Below are 20,423 nucleotides of genomic sequence, written 5' to 3'. Positions count from 1 at the left end.
TAAAATGTAAAGAGAGCTAAATATTTATATTTAGCATTTAGATTTATATCTAACATTATATTTAGCATTAAGATTTATGTCTAATATTTAGATTTATATAATTGTGACTGCTTCAATGTGCAAAGCACGCTTGATACAAAGAGGGGCAGGCCGGTCTAGTGGCACCACTTTTAGTGCTTTTCCCTCATTAGGTCATTAGAGTTCTGGTTTGATTTATAAGACTCTTCAATTTAAGACTAAAAGTAACCAGTCTCTGGGAATTGGTTGCTTACACTACTAGATTCTGACTGGTCTTCACAATGCAACTTTTCATTTGTCTTGATAACAGATGGATGCTTTGAAGAAAGGATCATTGCCATGGATGCGACTCGAACCACAGACTCTGGTGGACTATCTGTCATTGTACTAATTGGCCTCTATTCTACTGCAAGTCTGCAACAGTGTATTTAAAAAGCTCTGTAGTCATCATGTCTTTGTACTTTTGTACTGATCCGGCGATGGCGTAATATTGGTGTCCCTGGGTGTGAGTTTACATTGTGTTACAGCATTGAGGAAGCACAAAAAGGCACAGGGTTCACAGTGATCCTTTCCCTAGGGGGCACTCTTGGAGGAGAGAGGGGGTAATAAAATAAAAAAGTTCACTCTTCATTCTTACTACTCCTGTTAAATTTGAAGGAGTAACAAAGACTGTTTATAACAGCAGAAAGACAAATCAAATGTAATAAATGAATGTAAAGAAAGACAAATACCAAGAACTATGTTCACTGTTACTGTTGAGAAATCATAAAAGACTGTTATTAAAAAGACAGAATTAAATGAAGAATTTACATGACTATTAATTGCTAGAGAGATAAGGAAATATATCAAGAAGTAATTGTTTACTTTTGTTATTTGCAATTGTAATGTATCAGGAATTCAAGAAGTTTGCAAGGGGGCCTCTGTCAGAGGATCATGCCACATGGGCATCCTACCTCACATAAAATCCCTGAAACTACTAAGTTAAACACGTTAATGTAGCCTCTAAGTCTCTTCCAGTTCAGGTTTGGATCAATATTCAGATATAATAAAAACCTGATATTCTTTTTGTGCTCAAAACAACCAAACGATTATGCATGAGGGTATGTGCTCTCTGACCACCAGCTGGGAATACGTTTCATACTGACTTTAAAAAACATAACTGTCCTTGTCAAACAACAGCCAGTGGATTGCAGTTGGAGAAATGTCCAACAATTGGTCCCTCTCAATTGAGGAAAGTGTAAAATGTTTCAATGACTGAAGTTTTATTTTGGTATGTTACATACACACTGCAAATGTTGTGTATTCATCCCAGTGTGATGGATAATGGATACCAAATAATATTGGCTCTATTTTCCATCAGTGTTCCCACACTTCCTGTGTTTTATCTGAATTTATCATTGAGTATGAATGTCTATTCACATCTGGATCCCATTTTTAGAGAATGGAGACAAATCTTGGGGATTACCTAATAAATCCCACTTTTTCACGTGACTGCAGTGGATACCACAGACCCACAGCTTTAAAAAACACATTTACCCTCTTACCTGAACAAATAACTTTGTTTACTTGAGTCGTAATAATGGGCAAAACCCCAGTTAAGAGTAAAAAAGTCAGATTCTAAAATTATCCAACCAGAGAAATGTGAAAGCCACGTCCCCACGAAAGTTGTGCACGGTCTGACTCACTCCCAGGGCAGGACAGGTCCAAGAAAGAGGTTTGGGAAAGGACCACAGAGCATTGTTGTCGTTGTTAACTACGAATCTTTGTCATTCTTATGCAACTAGATCACCGGCTTCAGCCGATGGAAGAGTCCATTCATGGGCAAAATGAGCAAGGAACATAAATGTTGTGTATCTGTTAAATGTGTGGCAGTTGTAGAGTGTGTACAGGCAGGTTGGCCAATCAGTCATTTCATTCAAATCAGATGTTTGTATGGTCTTATTACAGTCCTGGGATGGCCAAACACAAGTTCTAGACCTTTTTCTAACATTTGAATGACAGATTGCTGTCAGGTTGTGAAGAGAAGTTGAATAAATACAACAAAAAGGCACCCAAAAAATTGCTTACTCGATCTTTGATGGCCACAGACTGTTAAACCTAATCATTTTCTTGCAGTACCAATTTGGATATAGAGAAGACAGCGGATACTGTGTGTTCATGGTGGTTAACTGAGAAAAAAGACGTGTTTAGGGACTTCATCATCAGTAAAAATGTTCTGTTTGATTTGAGTAATAACAGCTATGGTAGTTTATTTTAAGAAGGTTACAGAGTAAACCTTTACTATGGAATCGGCTCAAACTGAAGGAAATTGACATGCAGCAAAGGGTCTTGGTGGGGAGTCGAACCAGTAACGTCTGTGACGCGAACTATAGCATCTATATATGGGGCACATGCTGAAACCGCTGTTCAGACCAGCGCCCACATAAAATAATTTTCAAACAAATCAGCTTAAAACAACCTCCTCACCATACATCATCTCTCTCTGCATTACTGCAGGCACCCTGAGAAGAAAACCTGTTGTTGAGTCTGACCAACCATTAGTTTGTATGCCTGCACATGTGTTTGAGTATTACATCTGCTCATTACAGAGAGAAAGTCAGGGTCCATGTTTAACTTTTGATCAAGGACAGAGAGTTTTTTTTCTTACCCTCACAACAGCTGCCATAATTTATGGCCATTTTTAGCAGTTGTTGTCATTACACTGGTTAAGTCTGGTGTCTAGTTATAGAAACACAGACTGAGATTTGTATCTGATCTGATTCCTCCCCTGGCCTCATTTGCACTCAGTACCCAGGACCTTTGGTCGTGTACAAAGAGAGTCCCCACTGCCCTCTTGTGGTGAAAACAGGGTTGTGTCAACTAGCAAAGATGAGACAAAAGACAGTTTTGATGTCACATACTGTATAAACTCTTAATATGCACGTGATACTATTTGCTACATTGAGATGCTTTTTTGATGACGGTGCTTTGATATGTTTAACTACTTTTTAAATGTCTCTTATTACAAATCATGCAAACCTTTCAACTGCTGAGCATTTTTCATTTTAATAACAATAATAATAAAGAACAATGTAGAAAAAATATTGAAATAATTACATTGAAATCAAACAAATTTTCTTTAGATAATCAAATTAAGATGTTGAACATTTTAAATTCAATGAATCAATTTAAGGCTTTAAAAATTCAATTCAACACATTAAAAATGTAAATGAATTAATGAAGACAGGCTTTATAAAAGACAAAAACTAACATCCTCAATCTCATTTTTAAATTTGATCCAAGAAAAACTTCCGCCACTGCCAACACCATCCCACCACCACAGGTAACCATTCATCCTGGGGGTCTGCTCTTCCTGCTGGCTCTGTAGTCCCCTCTCTGAAAGAAATGTGAACAACATTTCTTTTACAATCGCAAACACAGTAAATTGCTCCTTGACACAATGTGCTTTGTACATTTAACTTTGTTGAGAAAGAAATGGTTTTCATCTGTGCTGATGTGTATGGTGTCAAACAACAACAAATGCAAAGCTCCAAAAAGGTTTCGAGAAATGAGCCGCAACTTCAGAAAAAAACGAAATGTGAAAACATTCAGAAATCGGAAATGTGAAGTATTTGATATCTCTTTGCCTTCATTTTGATAGGTTGTGATGCGTAAAATTTAAGCCTATATTCTGATAATGATTTACACTTCTGTCCTTTGTCACAGTGCCAGAGACACCAAGGGGCAGCAGAACCATGGTAAAATGTGCTCACTTGCCAAAGTGAGGAAGGCCAGAGAGGAGAGAGGGAGACGCTGAGGTCACTTATAACACACACACACACACACACACACACACACACACACACACACACACACACACAGTGACCAGATGCCACACACACACACACACACACACACACACACACACACACACACACACACACACAGTGACCAGATGCCAACACCACCAACATCTAACAGCTAGCATTAGCACACATGCCAAACATCAACAATACTTTAACACAGGTTGTTTTGGTCACACACACTAAAATAGAAAAGAGCTGCTATGTTTGTCCTTGTGGGCCACCATAGCTCTTTTCTTTAAGACTAAAAACACTTCACGGCCTACTGTGATTTACCATGGCATGCCTGGTTCTTGTTTAACCAGTTCTTTTCTCGACAGATGCTTAACAATCACCGTGCCAAGGCAGTATCCCAGGATGTTAACAGGAGCGCTGAGGAGATCTCTGCAAAACACAAACCACAGAAGAACCTACGTCTTCAAACCGTGTTGTTTGATGTCAGGTGTGGTGGTGATCCCTGCTTAACATGGGGGAAACTCACAGAGCCCAGTGTATGATCAACAGGGGGGAAATGTATCTTGAGGGAATCCCAAAGACATCCAAAAGGAGCATGATGATGATGGATACGATCCCTGGATGGCCTGCATGTCCTGAGCTCAACGCTGTTACTGTCACACTGTAGAGGAAACACAAAGTCTGGTCAGGGTGCAGTTTTGAGGACACCTTAATATGAAAGAGCATAACACACATTTTTAAATATACTGGCTCTCACTTTTGGAGACAAAACTTTTTTAATGGTGTCTATCGAATAGTTTTCGGTATCTTCTTGTGTCATCCTCATCAGTGTTTATTATCTGCTATCTCTATTCTCCAGATGTTTGGGTTTTGATAGAGCTGAAGTATGTCTGTTTACAAACCCTGTCTTCTCACAGTGAAACATTTCACTCACTGTGAAACGTTGCTGTTTCAGCAGTGTGCCATAATTTCAGTCTGCTCCATAACCAGCTGAAGCCCCTGACAGGAGCTGTCCGCTAACAGATGTTTGCTGTACTCGTATAATATTTAAGCTGAACTCTAAACAATGAGAACAAGAGTGAGTGAAAAGATACTGCAGTGGTGGTTTACCCCAGGGCAAATAATTGGCTCCAGTTTAGGTTGGTGTGGCTGAGTTGGGCGATGAACACTGTTGCGATCACTTCATAAAGGGCTGTTCCGTTCTGGTTGAGACTGCCCCAAATTTGGATCATGGAGCGAGTGACCCTTCTGTCAATCTTGTTCACTTCCTCGCAACAAGTCAGTGGATTCACTGAGCTAGGAAGCACAGTTTATTAGAGTTCTTAAGTATTTTCTGTATTTATCATTGTGATGTGATGCTGTGAAGAATGAGATGAAAAGGCTCTTACCCCCCTGAGGGATGCATAGCCCTGAGCAGGGCAGGAGAGATCTCCTTCATGAAAACGAAGGGGTTTTGTCTCACAAATGCAAAGTGGATCAGTGGTAGGATTACTGCTCCATGGATGATGAGGCTGAAATTAGTCATCAATGTAATCAACCAATTATAAACAACATGTAAAAGCATTTCCAACAAAATAACTATACTCCTAACAGTGCCAAATTGAACGTACCCGCCAATGACCACCGCAGCGAACTTCGCTAGTTGGATAAGAGTCTCCAGGTGGAGCCCAGCCTCAACGACATAGTTTGCAGTCAAGAACACCAATCCCAAAGGAAAAACGCTGGAGAGGAGAGAACAAGTATAAAGTAAGAGGAAATCTTCAGCGACTTACTGGGATTGTACCTTAAATGTGCAATTCAGAACTTTCAATTCCTCCCCTCTGTGTTTTCATATATGGGTGACTCCCTGAACCTCTATGGTGCCACACACACTGTAAAATGTAATTTTGCACATTTGTTATTCTAGCATATTATTCTATGTCAACATGACAGCAGATTACTTAATATGTTGTGATAACACTAAATTATTAGTTAACATCGTCTCAACTACAAAATACATTTTGACTTGAAAATCTATGTCCAGATAAATCGGTAATGCATGTTGACCTGACAATGAAGGTATTTGGGTGGGCGTGTGGATTAAAAACGCCTACGTCATCACGTTTCTGCGACCGTTACCGAGGTGCATTGTGGACATGATTTTGGCGCATCGCGGACTTCACAGTGGGATGCTGAACTCTTGTCGAGTCGACACATGAACCTGTCTTCAAGGTGAGTAAAATTGATTATAAAATGAGTTTGGTTGCAAAAGTATCTAAACGTTTTTAATATTTAGACGCGCAACTTTTTTTCTAGAACTGAAAAGTTTGCCGAAACGAACTTTTGGCTCTAGCTAAAGTAACATTACCCGGTGAGTTCAGTTACCCTCCAACTATATGAGTAACGATGCCACATCGCCTCGGTAAGTGTTAAATGTGGGCTGGTGGATATATTCAACTAATTTCAGAGTTGAATGCGTGAGTAACTTTACAGCATGGCTGCTATGCTGGTTGCGTTTGCCGTCTCATTTTACCTCAGCTCCCGCTTCAAGCGGTGAATCAAAGAGGTATGAGACTGAGCGGCTCCTTTGAAACCTAACATTCAGTTGAATTGGCTTTCTTTAGGTAACGTATATGGGGCACGGGTCCGTCACATGACATGGCAACATCTTCACATCGTGCATGCCAAGTTACAGCACTGCAGGGAAAAATGTGTGGCTGTCAAATGGCACGGACACACATACGTGACTGATGTTTTCTTTAGGAATGATCGTGTAATTATATTGTACAGGTACTGATGTTGGCACGAGGATATTGCAGCAGCCCCTGGAGTATTCCTACTGATATGCTGCGTGCTTGGCTAACTACATGTCCTGTACCATAATCTAAATAACATCTTGTTGAAACACATTAATAGAGAAACTATGTGCAAAATTAACTTTATGGTGCAAACAATATAATTAAAACGAACATGTTCCTTCTTTTATAGGTCCGTGGAGCCTAAATGGTGAAAAAAAGTGAACTGGTAAGTTACTTTTTTGTTTATTTCTGACCTCATCAGTATTACAATCATCCTATGAAATAATTATTGATACAGAGGCATCAGGGGGTGTCTGGGTAGGGTGCAAAAATAATTTGATATTACATTTTTCTAGGAGAAAAAACAAACTTGTTGCATAAATGTAGTTGTAACAGCATTCATAACTCGCTCTTTCTTTGTCATTACATTTTTCCTCAGGTATGTGATCACAAAAACAGCCTTTTTTCTTTTTTTTATTGTTGTTGAATGAGGTGGACCTGTAAACTTTGTACTTTTTTCTGTGGAAATCGCAAGCGAATCTTTGAACATTACGAAAGTAGCCATAGACATTACGGTGCAAACTGTCCACTACCCTGCATATACACAGACTGTGCACAATATTTTAGATCTAAAAAATCCCTGCAGATCCATTTGCGAGATCATGGGATCATAGAAAGTGGTTCTACTGGACTTGTTGGCTTCAAATTAAAATGCTCATTATGTGACTTTAATGAGCAGGTTGGCCTAAAGCAATATATTACTCATCTTGGTAAACATCTGAGGAATAAGGAATCAGTTATCTGTCCTTTTAATCAGTGTCCTTTCAAATCAAGCAAATTCTCTAGTTTTTCTTCACATAAATGCCGTTGTCACCCACATTGTACTTTAAAAGACTTTAAGACTGAACTTATTGTACAAGAAAGTGTAACTGATGACTTGACAGAAAGTGAAATAGCTGTTGAATTGCAATCAAATGTTGGTGACAGTGATATTCCTGTGTCACTTGAGGATTATTCTGACATTGAAACAGCACACCATGACACAGCTGAAAAAATTCAGGGAAGGCTTGGGTCTTTACTTTTGCGAATGCAAGCAGTCTTGCATGTTTCCAAACTAGCCACTCAGGAAATAGTCAGTGAATTTTATGAAATTGGTGTTTTGATTGGTCACCTAAACGAGCATACAGTAAAAAATGTACTTGGAAAGCACTGCTGTAATACGGATGAAAACTCAATAACTTTAGTAACAGAAGCTTTACACAGCCTCAGTCCACTTGACTCCATTTCAGAAAGTGGGTGTCTGGGGTCAGACCAAAAAAGGTTGTGCTACTTCAAAGAGAAATTTGGTGTCATAGACCCAATTGAATATGTTTTAGATTTGCCATCAAAGAAAACATTTGTTTATGTCCCAGTCCTAAAAACTCTTCAAGTATTGTTAAATAGGGGTGATATTATTGACAAAATTTTAGAAGAAGCAAGTACAGGATCAAAACCTGGACATTATAAGGCCTCGTTTGACGGATCATATTTCAAAGAGAACCCACTTCTTTCTGGGGAAAATCAATGCATTTCCTTAGCTCTCTATATTGATGATTTTGAGGTCTGTAACCCTTTAGGAACCTCACGGAAAAAGCATAAGCTGTGTGCAATATACTGGGTTATAGCAAATTTACCTGTTAAATACAGATCGTCATTGTCTAGCATATACCTTGCTCTCTTATGCAGAAGTGTTGATGCCAAGACATTTGGATATGAGAACATTGTAGAACCACTTTTAAGAGATATCAAACTGCTTGAAAACCAGGGGATTTACATCAGTAGGTTGGGAACCAGTGTTAGGGGTACAGTGTTATATGTGTCATCTGATAATTTGGGAGCACATTCTTTTGCTGGTTTTCAGGAGTCCTTTAACGTTGATAAGTTCTGTCGTTTTTGTTTGGCCAGTCGTAGTGATATTCAGAGTTGTTCAGTACAGAGTGGGTCATTTTTATTGAGAACCAAAGAGTCACATAATGAAAATCTTTACATGCTGAGGGAGAATGAGAAATTGAAAAGTATTGACGGAGTGAAAAGAGACTGTGTATTAAACAGATTGTCTTACTTTCATTGCATAACTGGGTTTCCCCCTGACCTTTTACATGATCTTTTGGAGGGTATTGTACCTTTGGAGCTGTGTTTGTGTTTGAAAAAATTTATCGGAAAAAAGTACTTTACGTTACATCATTTGAACACTGTCATACAGCGGTTCCCTTATAAATTTTCTGATAAAACTAACAGGCCACAGAAACTTTCAGAGAAAGTACTTGTGAGTGAAACTATTGGAGGCAACGGCCATGAGAATTGGACTCTGTTGAGGTTGTTGCCTTTACTCATAGGTGATGTTGTACCTGAAAATGATGATGCTTGGTGTGTAATTCTGGAACTTAAAGACATTGTGGAACTTTTGGCATCCTCCACATTTACAGAGGAAAGCTTGTGTTACCTTGAAGGCAAAATAAGTGAACACAGAAAACTTTTACAGAATGCGTTTCCAGGCCTGAGACTCAAGCCAAAGCACCACTTTCTGGAACACTATCCTCATTTGATCCGCTGCTTTGGACCACTTGTTGATTTTTGGACAATACGTTTCGAAGCAAAACATAGTTTTTTCAAAAAAGTGGTCCGTGATGTCAATAATTTCAAAAACATTCTATTGACATTGTCCCTCAGACACCAACTTATGTTGGCATACTACCTGGATGTGCCTAATCTGTTCAAACCAACCGTGGAAGTTAAAGGAGCATCAAATGTTTCCGTGGACATTCTGACTGCCTCTGTCAAGCAAGTGATTAAGAAGAAATTTGGAACTCTAAGCAGTGTATCACTGGCCACAACAGCATTCATACATGGAACAAAATATACTAAGGGAATGTTTGTGTCAATTGGAAGCACAAGTGGACTTCCTGATTTTTGTAAAGTAGTCCATGTGTTGCTTGTATGCAACAAGCTTTTCTTTGTTGTTGAACCTTTCTCAGCTTGGTATCTGGAGCACCTCAGGTGTTACGAAGTCTGCAAGAGAGACCCCGCACAACTGATCGTAGCTGAACCTGAAGAGCTCAACCACTACACCCCCTTGACAGCATACACTGTGCAAGAGAGATTCCTGGTTTCTCCAAAGGCGTTTCTTGTTCATTGAGGTAATTTTTTATGGCTCATAATATACATTCTTTCACCCCATAAAGTTAAGATGGTCGTAAAATGTGTATCAGATAGATGCATAGGTTTAGTGTTGTACAACTACACATACATGTTAAAGTGCATATATATATATTTTTTTTTTATTCACAATTTTAGTTTGGAGCATCACCTGGACTGGATCACCTGGTCACACCTTCATTGCAGCCACCGGTTAAACTCAACCAAAGAAGTTGCTGTCTGGTCTTTAGTAATAAAGGTCAGTTTTTGGAATTATTTTTTGTACAGTAATAAAGTGTTTATAATATTGTGTAGATACAGACACCACCACACACTGCTAGTGGGTCATAAGTGGTAATTGAGAGGGATTATTTTTGAATGAGTCTATTCATTGTTTAGTTTTATAAGAAAATTCTGCATACAGGACACTTAAAAGACTTGATCCAAATGTGAATACTAGTGTTTATATGAACACATTTAATCATGTTGTGAAATCATGTAATATCGGCTTTTTTGTATTTGTCTTTTTGAGTGAGAGTCATCATGCTGATGCGCATCATCCTGAGTAACGAAGACATTAGAAGAGTCACCATAGACAACTTGCCTGAAACTGTTGATGACTTCTGCTTGCTTCTGAAGACAAAACTCGGATTGGATGGGGACCTTGTGGTTCAGTATCAAGACCCCGAATTTGATAATGAACTGTGTAACTTGAGCAGCATATCAGAGCTTCCGAAAGACAGAGTAACTTTGAAAGTGTACTACAAGTCATACCACACAGACTCAACCCTAGATACAGCAAGCCTGTCATCATCATCATCCCTTGATGAGAGCCCTGGTGGTAGTCAAACCCGTCAGCTACCTCAGCCGTTTGTCATTCCTTCCTTTTCTTTTGATGTTGAGTTGAAACTGAGGCAAGGAAATGAGGCCTACCACAAAGATGGGACCCTTCTTGACGTATCAAAAGACATGAAATCGGACATCTTGGATAAGTTAGCAGAAGTGATATATGTCCACAACCCCTACCCAAAATCTGAAGAGTATGATCAAGTGGCCCAAGCTCTCATCAACAAGCATCCTTGTCTGAGGGAACCAGGGTCTGTCCATGGGTGGTTTTGTTGGAAGTTCAGTTTGAAGTTTAAAATGGGTAACTTCAGACAGAAGCTGCGAGTGGCCGGGTGCTCTGAGCTCAAAGTAAACTCTCGTACCTCTGGTCCAGCTGGGCCAAAAAAACTGAAGAGGGCCAAAAAGTCAGAGGTGAATTTTCTGCCAGATTTTCCAGAAGGGATGATACAAAGTAATCTTGACATGGACAGATCAGCCATGGCCGTTGAGATGAAGAAAAGAAAAGTTGACTGGAAGCAAATTGGTGATATGATGAATGACACATTCCCTTTACGGAGAAAAGAGATTGTTGAAGATGAACCACTTGTGGCAGAAGTCAAAGAAAGATGGCCAGCATTGTTCTCTGAACAGCAGGTAATGTTTTCTCAGAAAGTCCTGAGTTGACATTTGTCATGTTTTCAAAAAATTTAAATGTATTCAAAATGCCTAATGTAAGCAGTTATCATAAGCATATGCTTCTACTCCCCCTCCTCCTCCCCCTCCTCCCCCTCCTGCTCCTGCTCCTCCTCCTCCTTCTTCTTCAGATTGTAGCTGAATTTGCTCGCCTGACATCTGTTGACCTGAAAGGCTCCCTATTTGCTGGGATTGACCAGTACCTGGCAAGGTTCCTGGAGCTGTACAAAGCCAAGAGTGGCATAGTGGGACTGACCAGGCTCACAAGACAGCTTGATGAAGACGTAAGTGATAAACATCCACTAAGTTTTGGTCAGCATAAACCCATTTAAATAAAAGACGGCTGAAACATGAAGACTGTCATGTTTTGTAATTGGACATTTGGTATTTTAACTTCTCTAGAATAGGGGCCAGGATAGGTTGGATACCATTGGAAAATAAACCATAAACAATAATTTGTATTGTTTGTTGGGTTTTTTTTGTTGTTTTTTTTTTTACCAGAGTTCCACACAGAGGAAGAGGACTGTTCTTCTGCTGGGCCTTCCTCATTATCTCAGAGATGATCCCTCACATTTTTTCAAGACTGTGGAGGTGAGCATGGTTTGTTAAAATTCTCTTTTACAGTTTGCGAAAATAAGTCAATTAATTGAAGATGGCTTGTAGGCTCTGAAAAGTTCTACTCACCCAATCATAACTATTAAATACCCTGCCCCAATTACCTATATCTTGTAGATGCCAGACATAAAAATGTGCACTCCATTCCTTAACAAAAGTAAAAGTTCTTTTCAGCTTTGGTAAAATTGATTTGTGATACAATAATACACAAGTCACAAACTGACTACTCAAGCCTATGCCTCATGCCATAGAGCTATGATATCCAAAAACTATTTAAAACCTATATGATAGCCATGATTCCTAATTATAAAAAAATTGGCAATGCACTTGATTCTCAAATTACTGTTAGCTTTTAATAGATCCTATAAAAATGTCCTTATTTTATCCTAAGGACAAAAACAACTGTAGAAATGATACATTTTTGTTTTTTCACTTTAAATGGGTCAGTCTTTTAGAACTACTTGCTGGAAATATACATATCAAATATGAATCACATTTTTGGGTTGTTTAAACTTTAAAGGTCAGTATGTTTAAATGTTGAACATTTGAATGAATTTATGTTAATACAAGGAAAGAGACCCTTTAAAGTCACTGTCACCTATAAATTGTTTACATAGGCTACACAAAAGATGTGTTAGTTAAGTTTTAAGTACTTTAAATATGAGATCAAATCCCAGACTTTCTGGCTAGTAGATGCCACCATGTGAACTGTATATTAACAAAAAATAGTAAGTGTTGTTTTTGTTTTTTGTACTTTTATGTAGGCTACAGATGATGAGCAGGTGTTCACCAAGGAGATGAAAGTGGGCATTGTGATGGTGAAAGAAGGAGAAGACATCGTTGATGTATCAGTCATCCTTGAGGAGGCGGTAGTCCTGTGTGGTCTGAAGGACATCCCAGACGCTGTTGCTATGCTGATGGGCCTTCTTTATGCCCTCAACATTGACTATCCAAAGGAACTGAAGTACACATTTGAAGTGATTCAGAAAGTCCTCATGAACATTGGTGGCGGACAGTGTTCCTCACTTGTGCATGGTTTAAGAAACCGACTCCTGCGGAAAACCATGTAACCCTGAACTCTGATGCTTCATCCCAAGCTTAAAAGGGAAAATGTTGCTGTCTGTTTTGCATTTTTTGCAAGGTTTCATTTGTCCTGACTGTAGGACTGCATTCAGTTTCAAGAAGGGCTTTCTTCATTGTTGTTGCCATGCTGGTTGTCTTTTTGCCCTCAACATGTGTATGGTTTATAATTTAATGTGTATAATAATGCAGATGTTTTTTTTACGTGTCTGCATCTTTCAAGTTACCAACCTGAGTGTTACCATTCCAAGTGTTCAAGTATTATGCAATATTCAGTCTCACAACTACTATGCCATTTCAGCTCTATGGTTATTTTTACATGCTGGCTATTTGAACAGTTTTTTGTTGTTGTTGTCAGACATAGTACAGTTTAAGACTTAACTAAAATGTGAGCATTAAAAAGTGTGACACTGGTTAATGGGTTATTTTCATGTTTCTGTTTGAAACAAATGTGTGTCGGTTATAGGATTATCTAACAGTTGTTTTGATACATCAGTAAACTAATAAATATGAATCAAATAAACAAGACAGATAATTTTAATTAAGCTGAAATACATTTCTAATTTCAGCCAACTACTATAAGCAGTTCAGTAAACTAACAAATTTAATTTAGATTAACATTAACAAAAGGTTAACATAACTGAATAGTTAATTGAGTTGAAATAGATTTATTATTTCAAACAACTACCTGAAGAAGTTAAGTTAACTAATAAATATAATTTGAATAAACAAAAACAAAAGGTTGCGATAACTAAAAAGTTTAGTTGAGTTGAAATAGATTTATTATTTCAAACAACTGCCTGAATAAGTTCAGTAAACTAACAAGTCTTAATCAAGATAATTTATGTTGGTGTTATAACAACAACATTTATTTTTTGACCTAACGTAAAATTTTAAGGCAGCCCTTTACATCATATTTTTACGTTGAAACAACTAGTTATATTTAACAGTGCAGGTACTCTGTTTCTGCTGCTGTCAACCCTCTTTTTCTACATTTATTTTGCCTTTGATAATGCCAATCAATAACAATGATTGATTTTATTCAAACTGAAAAAGGACACAGAAAGAGTTGAGTTTCAAAAGATATCTGTGGTTGGTGAAACCTCACCCTATTAGAAGCTGAAGCGCTCTGTCTGTGATCCTGTTGATTGTTGTGACCAAGATCAACATTTCTCTGGATCCTTCTCCCATTCTCCGGAGGCACACCCCAATGACAGTGACCCAAATAATCAGGCCCAAAAAGTTGACTCCTTCAACATTTCCACCCACTAGAGTAATTTTTTTGCTTTCCTGAAAAAAACAGAAACAAAACAGAGATAGCAATTACATGAATCAACAGTCATCCTCTTTGATTTAGACTTCACAGAATCAAATAGATGATACTTACTTGGTGTCCTGTAGATGAGGATTGATCTTCTTCTGGCCTAGTCTTGTACTGAAGATAAGTTAAAAAACATATCTGAAGTGTAACACTGACTCCTACATAGGAATTATAATGCAGTACATAGTAACAAAACATACCTGTTTAAAGGAAGCCAGAACCAGACCACCTGGTACCATGTTCCTACATAGAGTAAAAAGTGCTTACACGTTACCATGCGCTATGCCTAACTCAACACCCAGCTGTGACAAATGTGGATGTTTGCCACTTTAAAGAGTCCTAGATATATAACAACATCAGCTGAGGGGGACTGGTTTGTTTTTAAATATCCTCATTACTTCACCTTAATGTCAGACAGACCTTTCCTTTGGGACATTTTTAACAGTACATCAACAAGCACATACAAGAACACAAATGTTTTCACCTCTCTCGTTACACGACAGAGAATGTTTCTCGCTAAACTGGAAAAAGTGGGCAGATCAGAAGAAGTAGAAAGCATGAAGAAGTGTTTTTCCTTTTTTTACCTTATCAGATCCATGAAGACACAGAGAAAGGGGATGGATACTTCCTCATCAATGTTGCTGCTGCCTCCAGGATTGAGCATCACTACCAGTATTACTCCTGCAACATAGAATCCAAATCTGTGTATTCTGCAGCTTTAAGGTTAGAACTGAAAAAAAAAACACTATACAAAAAACTAGTTTGAAAGAAAAATACACTAGAATAGAATATCTTTATTGCCATTGTGACAGGTACAACGAAATTAAGTGCAATCGTATTTCAGTGCAAAATAGATGATAAAATATATGTGCTAAGAAAAACACAGAAAAGCCACAAGACAGACAAACCCACACATACATCTACATTTGACAGTATTTGCACAATTCCATTTAGGCAAGATTTCCCAGTATGAATGAATTTATGTTTTAGCAGCGCTCTACTGCATTATGTGATGTGGAACTTACCCCCAAGATTGCTGAGAAAAAAACACTACAGTTATGTCATTTCAACTGATTCTACAGAACCAAGTTAAATATAACTCACTTTACATGGTATAAAAAGGTAACATGTCAGAAGGAAATACACTGATTGGTGAAATGGTCAATTTGGTTATTGCCCGATGGTGACTACCTCAATCTATTTCAAAAGAAAAGGTGTAAAATGTCAGCTTAGTCTGAGCGTTGTGTGAATGCTCCAGTAACTCTTGTTGTCATGGCTTATGGAAAAGGCATTTTAAAGAGTTTTAATTTCAGATCATTTGATCAATTCGATCGTAATGTTCTTCATTTTAAAACTATTTGGAGAGCAGCACTTCAAATTCCTTGCCAAATCAATTTGTGGGGTAGTTAGTGGTGCGGAAAAAGTAGAATTACAATCAGTTCGTTAATCCCAGTTCAACAGTCACAAAACAAATCCTCAAAAAGAAATCATACAGTACAAGTGACCAAGGTAGTTTTTTCTTACCTAGAGTGACAGCAGCAACAGTGGTTGAGATGCAGTACACTGCTGCACGGATAGAAATTTCTTTCCTGTAGTTGTCCAGCCTCGGTCTGTTGAGTCCTTTTAAAAAATATGAAGCATTTAAAATCATCCTTAAAAAACAATTTCAAGTGTTACATCATTGAATGAGCAAGGGAAAGACTTGCACATAAAATCACAAGAACTCCTCACACACGCGTGTAATACCCCGAATATGAACTGTTACCTTCAGGTTAATGTTACAGAGCCTGTAAGTGTAAAAGCGACTGGCATACGCTGTCCTTCTTTACCACCCTGATCCCACCGCTGAACAAACAACCAGCCAAACCTAAACCCATGAGACACAGTATTTTTTTCTCACTTTACTTGTGTTTTAATTGTCTCTTTTTAGCATTATTGTGCATAATCAGAAATTAATTTATTTCTAGTATTTTATGCTGTACTTGATTGTATTTAGGGTTGCTGTCTTGTGTGATATGTTTGTTTTTATGTTACACTAAGCTGCACAAACTGGTATTTCCTTTGCACTACTGCCCAAGACAAGGGACAATAAAGTTGATCTAATCTAATGCCTGCCATTTAGCTCCTACTTGACTAAAAAGTAAACAATGGTTGTGACATGTCACAGGGGTAAAGCAGCTGAAAAAGCCAGCCCTGCTACTTCTCCTACACAACATTGGAACACTCAATCATCAAGACAAAAACCATTGAATATATTTAATAACTATGTATGTAACTCTCAACTGGTGATAAATAGCTGTTGAATGCTAATTTTTACAGCTAATACTTTTTAAATGCTATGTGGAACATGTAGGATCTCTGATATAGCGGTTCATAGTTTGAGAAATTCACTAAATTAAAGAAAACTGCTTTTGGACAATCTGCTTTCTCAGTCCGAGCTGCAGAAAAGAAGAACTCAATTTCTACTGTTATCAGAAACTGCACAAGCTTCAGTGTTTTTAATACCACGCTGAAATCATGGCTCAAGGCAACCGGTCATGTGATCATTGATTTAACCTTTGTATAGCTCAGTCTTATCGATATATGTTTTAATTTGACGTACTGTTGTGAAGTTTTGTATTGTCGTTTTTAGATTGTTTGCTTTGTGTGTTCTTAGATCTTCCTGCCCAGGGACCACAGATGTAAGTTACCTCCTGTAGCTAACCCTGGTTCAGCAGTTGTGTTGAGCATGGTCCCTATCAAATAAACTAAGAAACTAAACTAAACCTGTGGCTTACCTAGGATCAAAAGTGTCAAAATATGAGGAAGGGTAACACTCTGAATCAGTGAAGAAAGCACTTCTCCCGGTGTCCAGATGTTAGCTTTGTTGACGTTTGACAGGCGGGATTGGGTCACAAACCAGCCCAGGCAAATACCTGTGAAAATAACAGAGACGTTACATAGGAAAAATACGGAAGAGGATTAGGGCCACTGGAAAAAAATGAAAAACTTTTAAAAAATTTAAATTATTTTTATTATGAGAAAAAAATCTGAATTCTGCCTATAATCTCAGAATTGTGAGCTTTTTCTCATAATTGAGACTTTTCTTTCTCAGAATTGAGACTTTTATTTCTCAGAATTGTGACTTTAATCTCAGAATTGTGACTTTTTTTTGTCAGAATTGGCTTTTTTATCTGAACTCTGACTTTTTTGTCAGAAATGTATCTTTTTCTCAGAATTGTCACTTTATCTCTGAATTCTGACTTTAATCTCTGAATTGTGACCTTTTTTTCTCAGAATTGTGACTTTTTTCTCAGAATTGTGACTTTAATCTCAGAATTGTGACTTTTTTCTAAGAATTGACTTTTTTCCCAGAATGGTGACTTTTTTTCTCAGAATTGACTTTTTTCTCAGAATTCTGACTTTTATTTTTCTCAGAATCCTGACTTCAATCTCTGAATTCTGACTTCAATCTCAGAATTCTGACTTTTTTCTAAGAATTGACTTTTTTCTCAGAATTGTGACTTTAATCTCAGAATTGTGACTTTTTTCTAAGAATTGACTTTTTTCTCAGAATTCTGACTTTTATTTTTCTCAGAATCCTGACTTCAATCTCTGAATTCTGACTTTAATCTCTGAACTCTGACTTTAATTTCTGAATTTTGACTTTTTTCTCAGAATCCTGACTTCAATCTCAGAATTCTGACTTTTTTCTCAGAATCCTGACTTTAATCTCAGAATTCTGACTTTAATCTCAGAATTCCGACTTTAATCTCAGAATTCTGATTTACCTTTCAGATAATAATTTAAAAAAAATGTGACCTTGTTTATTTTTCCAGTGGCCCTAATTCTCTTCCGTACAATTAAGAGCCAACCTTCTGTTTTCGACTCTTTTTTCATATCTGTTTAATTATCTTTGTATTTGGAGCCTGTCATGACTTTTAATGACTCATTTGCTGGCCATAGTAACCAAAGTGGCTACGTTTGTAGTTTTTTTGATGTTGTTGTTGCTATTTTTGTTCCTGTGTGTGTCCGGAGATCCTGCGTGTATCCCTATGGTGTATCCCTATGGTGTATCCCTATGGCGTATCCCTATGGCGTATCCCTATGGCGTATCCCTATGGCGTATCCCTATGGCGTATCCCTATGGCGTATCCCTATGGCGTATCCCTATGGCGTATCCCTATGGCGTATCCCTATGGCGTATCCCTATGGCGTATCCCTATGGCGTATCCCTATGGCGTATCCCTATGGCGTATCCCTATGGCGTATCCCTATGGCGTATCCCTATGGCGTATCCCTATGGCGTATCCCTATGGCGTATCCCTATGGCGTATCCCTATGGCGTATCCCTATGGCGTATCCCTATGGCGTATCCCTATGGCGTATCCCTATGGCGTATCCCTATGGCGTATCCCTATGGCGTATCCCTATGGCGTATCCCTATGGCGTATCCCTATGGCGTATCCCTATGGCGTATCCCTATGGCGTATCCCTATGGCGTATCCCTATGGCGTATCCCTATGGCGTATCCCTATGGCGTATCCCTATGGCGTATCCCTATGGCGTATCCCTATGGCGTATCCCTATGGCGTATCCCTATGGCGTATCCCTATGGTGTCCTTCCACCCACTGTTATGGGGAATGTAAGATATGTCTACGATGAGGTGGACGAGCTAACCCAGTACCAGAGTAGCACAGAGCTAACACGAACGCCACATTGGAAGGATTTCACTTGCTGTGGGCGGACAGGATACAGGAGAGCAAGACTGAACTAACTGGTGAAGAAGACCAGCTCAGTCCTGGACCCTGTGGAGGTGCTGGCTGACAGGAGAATCATGGCCAATCTTTCGTCTTTGATGAACATTTCTTTTCTATATATATTCTTGTTGAAATTCTTGTACTGTACACCTTTTTTGTTTGCTGTTGTAACTCCACGAATTTCCCTGTTGTGGGACGAATAAAGGAGTATCTTATCTCTATCTTATCTTATTTAGTATTTAGTAAAATTCCTGGTTTATACCCGTGAATTTCCAAATTTGAAAATTCCCCAAATTTTGCAACCCTAGTAAAAACTGACCAAAATATGACTTGCATCGCCTTCAATTAACTTACCCAAAGCGGTGCCAATCAGACCGGAAACGGTCGGATGCGTCACGAAAGCCCTGCTCCTGCTCACAAAGTTCTGATGATGATGCATCTCAGAAGACCTTAAGAAACTCCTTAATGACAGACACGACAGCTAGCATGATTGGTCGTCCGTTTTGTACACAAAGTTTTGGATTTTAAGAAAATAACTGAAAAACAACCATAATGTAACTGTAAAGATTATCTTACGTCAGTACTCACCGAGATTGTCAACAAAAGTAGCGTGAAATCATGATGTTTCACGGCTGACCCTCTGGCTGTTTACAGTTGAAGTGCTTTCACTCTAATGTTGGGAAACTATAGTTACAACGTTGGCATTTTTTTCCGTTGAACCCACGTTAAAAATAATGAGCCCCCGTCGAACACAAACGGTTCAAATTTGAAATAAATTAAACCGACTAATCTCACACTTTTTTCATGGAAGCCCGTTTCCGCCAATTTAAAAAAATAAAAGTTTGAGGAAAAAGTAAAAAAATAAATATTTTTTTTTTGGGGGGGGGGAAGTAACAACAACAATAATAATAATAATAATAATAATAATAATAATAATAATAATAATAATAATAAAGTCAAGTCATAATAATGAGATACTAAGTCATAATTATGAGATAGGTCTATAGCTTCCAGCTACAGTTTGAAGGGGCTGCGACAAAGCTTTGCAGACCTTAACGGATATCATTGTTGAAGACTACTTTAGATGTGGATTCACAAATCGTGAAATAACCTTTTTGAGGGCATCCATTGTTTTCAGTTACAGCATCAATAAAATAACGTGCAATGCTATTAGCCATATCATTTTTCTTGAGAAACCATCAATGCAACCACTGATGCATATTCCATAGGGCTTTAATTTATTATGACTTAGTATCTCATAATTATGACTTAGTATCTCATTATTATGACTTAGTATCTCATAATTATGACTCAGTATCTCATTATTATCACGAAGTATCTCATTATTATGACTTAGTATCTCATTATTATGACTGAGTATCT

The 20,423-nt window shown here is 38.2% G+C and overlaps 2 protein-coding genes across 4 annotated transcripts; one reads left to right on the top strand and one right to left on the bottom strand.

Moving 5' to 3' along the window:
- Positions 1 to 3,037: 3,037 nt before the first annotated feature.
- LOC117814509 (excitatory amino acid transporter 3-like) lies at positions 3,038 to 19,847 on the bottom strand. The gene is made up of 14 exons (XM_034685884.1): positions 19,629 to 19,847; positions 19,395 to 19,501; positions 17,078 to 17,215; positions 15,825 to 15,920; positions 14,885 to 14,981; positions 14,501 to 14,543; positions 14,367 to 14,414; positions 14,088 to 14,269; positions 5,426 to 5,536; positions 5,204 to 5,326; positions 4,926 to 5,111; positions 4,342 to 4,476; positions 4,137 to 4,244; positions 3,038 to 3,391 (listed from the first exon to the last, which is right to left on the bottom strand). Coding segments are annotated over exons 2-14 (1,353 nt in total). The 5' UTR covers positions 19,480 to 19,501; positions 19,629 to 19,847; the 3' UTR covers positions 3,038 to 3,390.
- Positions 5,911 to 13,397, top strand: LOC117814508. Of its 3 annotated transcripts, XM_034685883.1 has the most exons (8): positions 5,911 to 6,026; positions 6,783 to 6,818; positions 9,607 to 9,768; positions 9,926 to 10,025; positions 10,299 to 11,245; positions 11,416 to 11,568; positions 11,786 to 11,875; positions 12,664 to 13,397. In XM_034685883.1, exons 5-8 carry the CDS (start codon positions 10,310 to 10,312, stop codon positions 12,967 to 12,969), a joined length of 1,485 nt encoding a protein of 494 aa, XP_034541774.1. In that variant the 5' UTR covers positions 5,911 to 6,026; positions 6,783 to 6,818; positions 9,607 to 9,768; positions 9,926 to 10,025; positions 10,299 to 10,309; the 3' UTR covers positions 12,970 to 13,397. The 3 variants fall into 3 exon arrangements, 2 of the variants coding, with proteins under 2 accessions (XP_034541774.1, XP_034541773.1); XR_004631584.1 differs by lacking the exons at positions 5,911 to 6,026; positions 6,783 to 6,818; positions 11,416 to 11,568; positions 11,786 to 11,875; positions 12,664 to 13,397 and having other exon boundaries at positions 7,070 to 9,768; positions 10,299 to 10,423; XM_034685882.1 differs by lacking the exons at positions 5,911 to 6,026; positions 6,783 to 6,818; positions 10,299 to 11,245; ... (1 more) ...; positions 11,786 to 11,875; positions 12,664 to 13,397 and having other exon boundaries at positions 7,070 to 9,768; positions 9,926 to 10,042.
- Positions 19,848 to 20,423: the final 576 nt, after the last annotated feature.

This window comes from Notolabrus celidotus, chromosome 6 (genome assembly GCF_009762535.1).
Source record: "Notolabrus celidotus isolate fNotCel1 chromosome 6, fNotCel1.pri, whole genome shotgun sequence".
Classification (NCBI taxonomy): domain Eukaryota; kingdom Metazoa; phylum Chordata; class Actinopteri; order Labriformes; family Labridae; genus Notolabrus; species Notolabrus celidotus.
The sequence above is the reverse complement of the archived record's forward strand: the minus strand, read 5'-3'. Positions and strand labels throughout refer to the sequence as shown.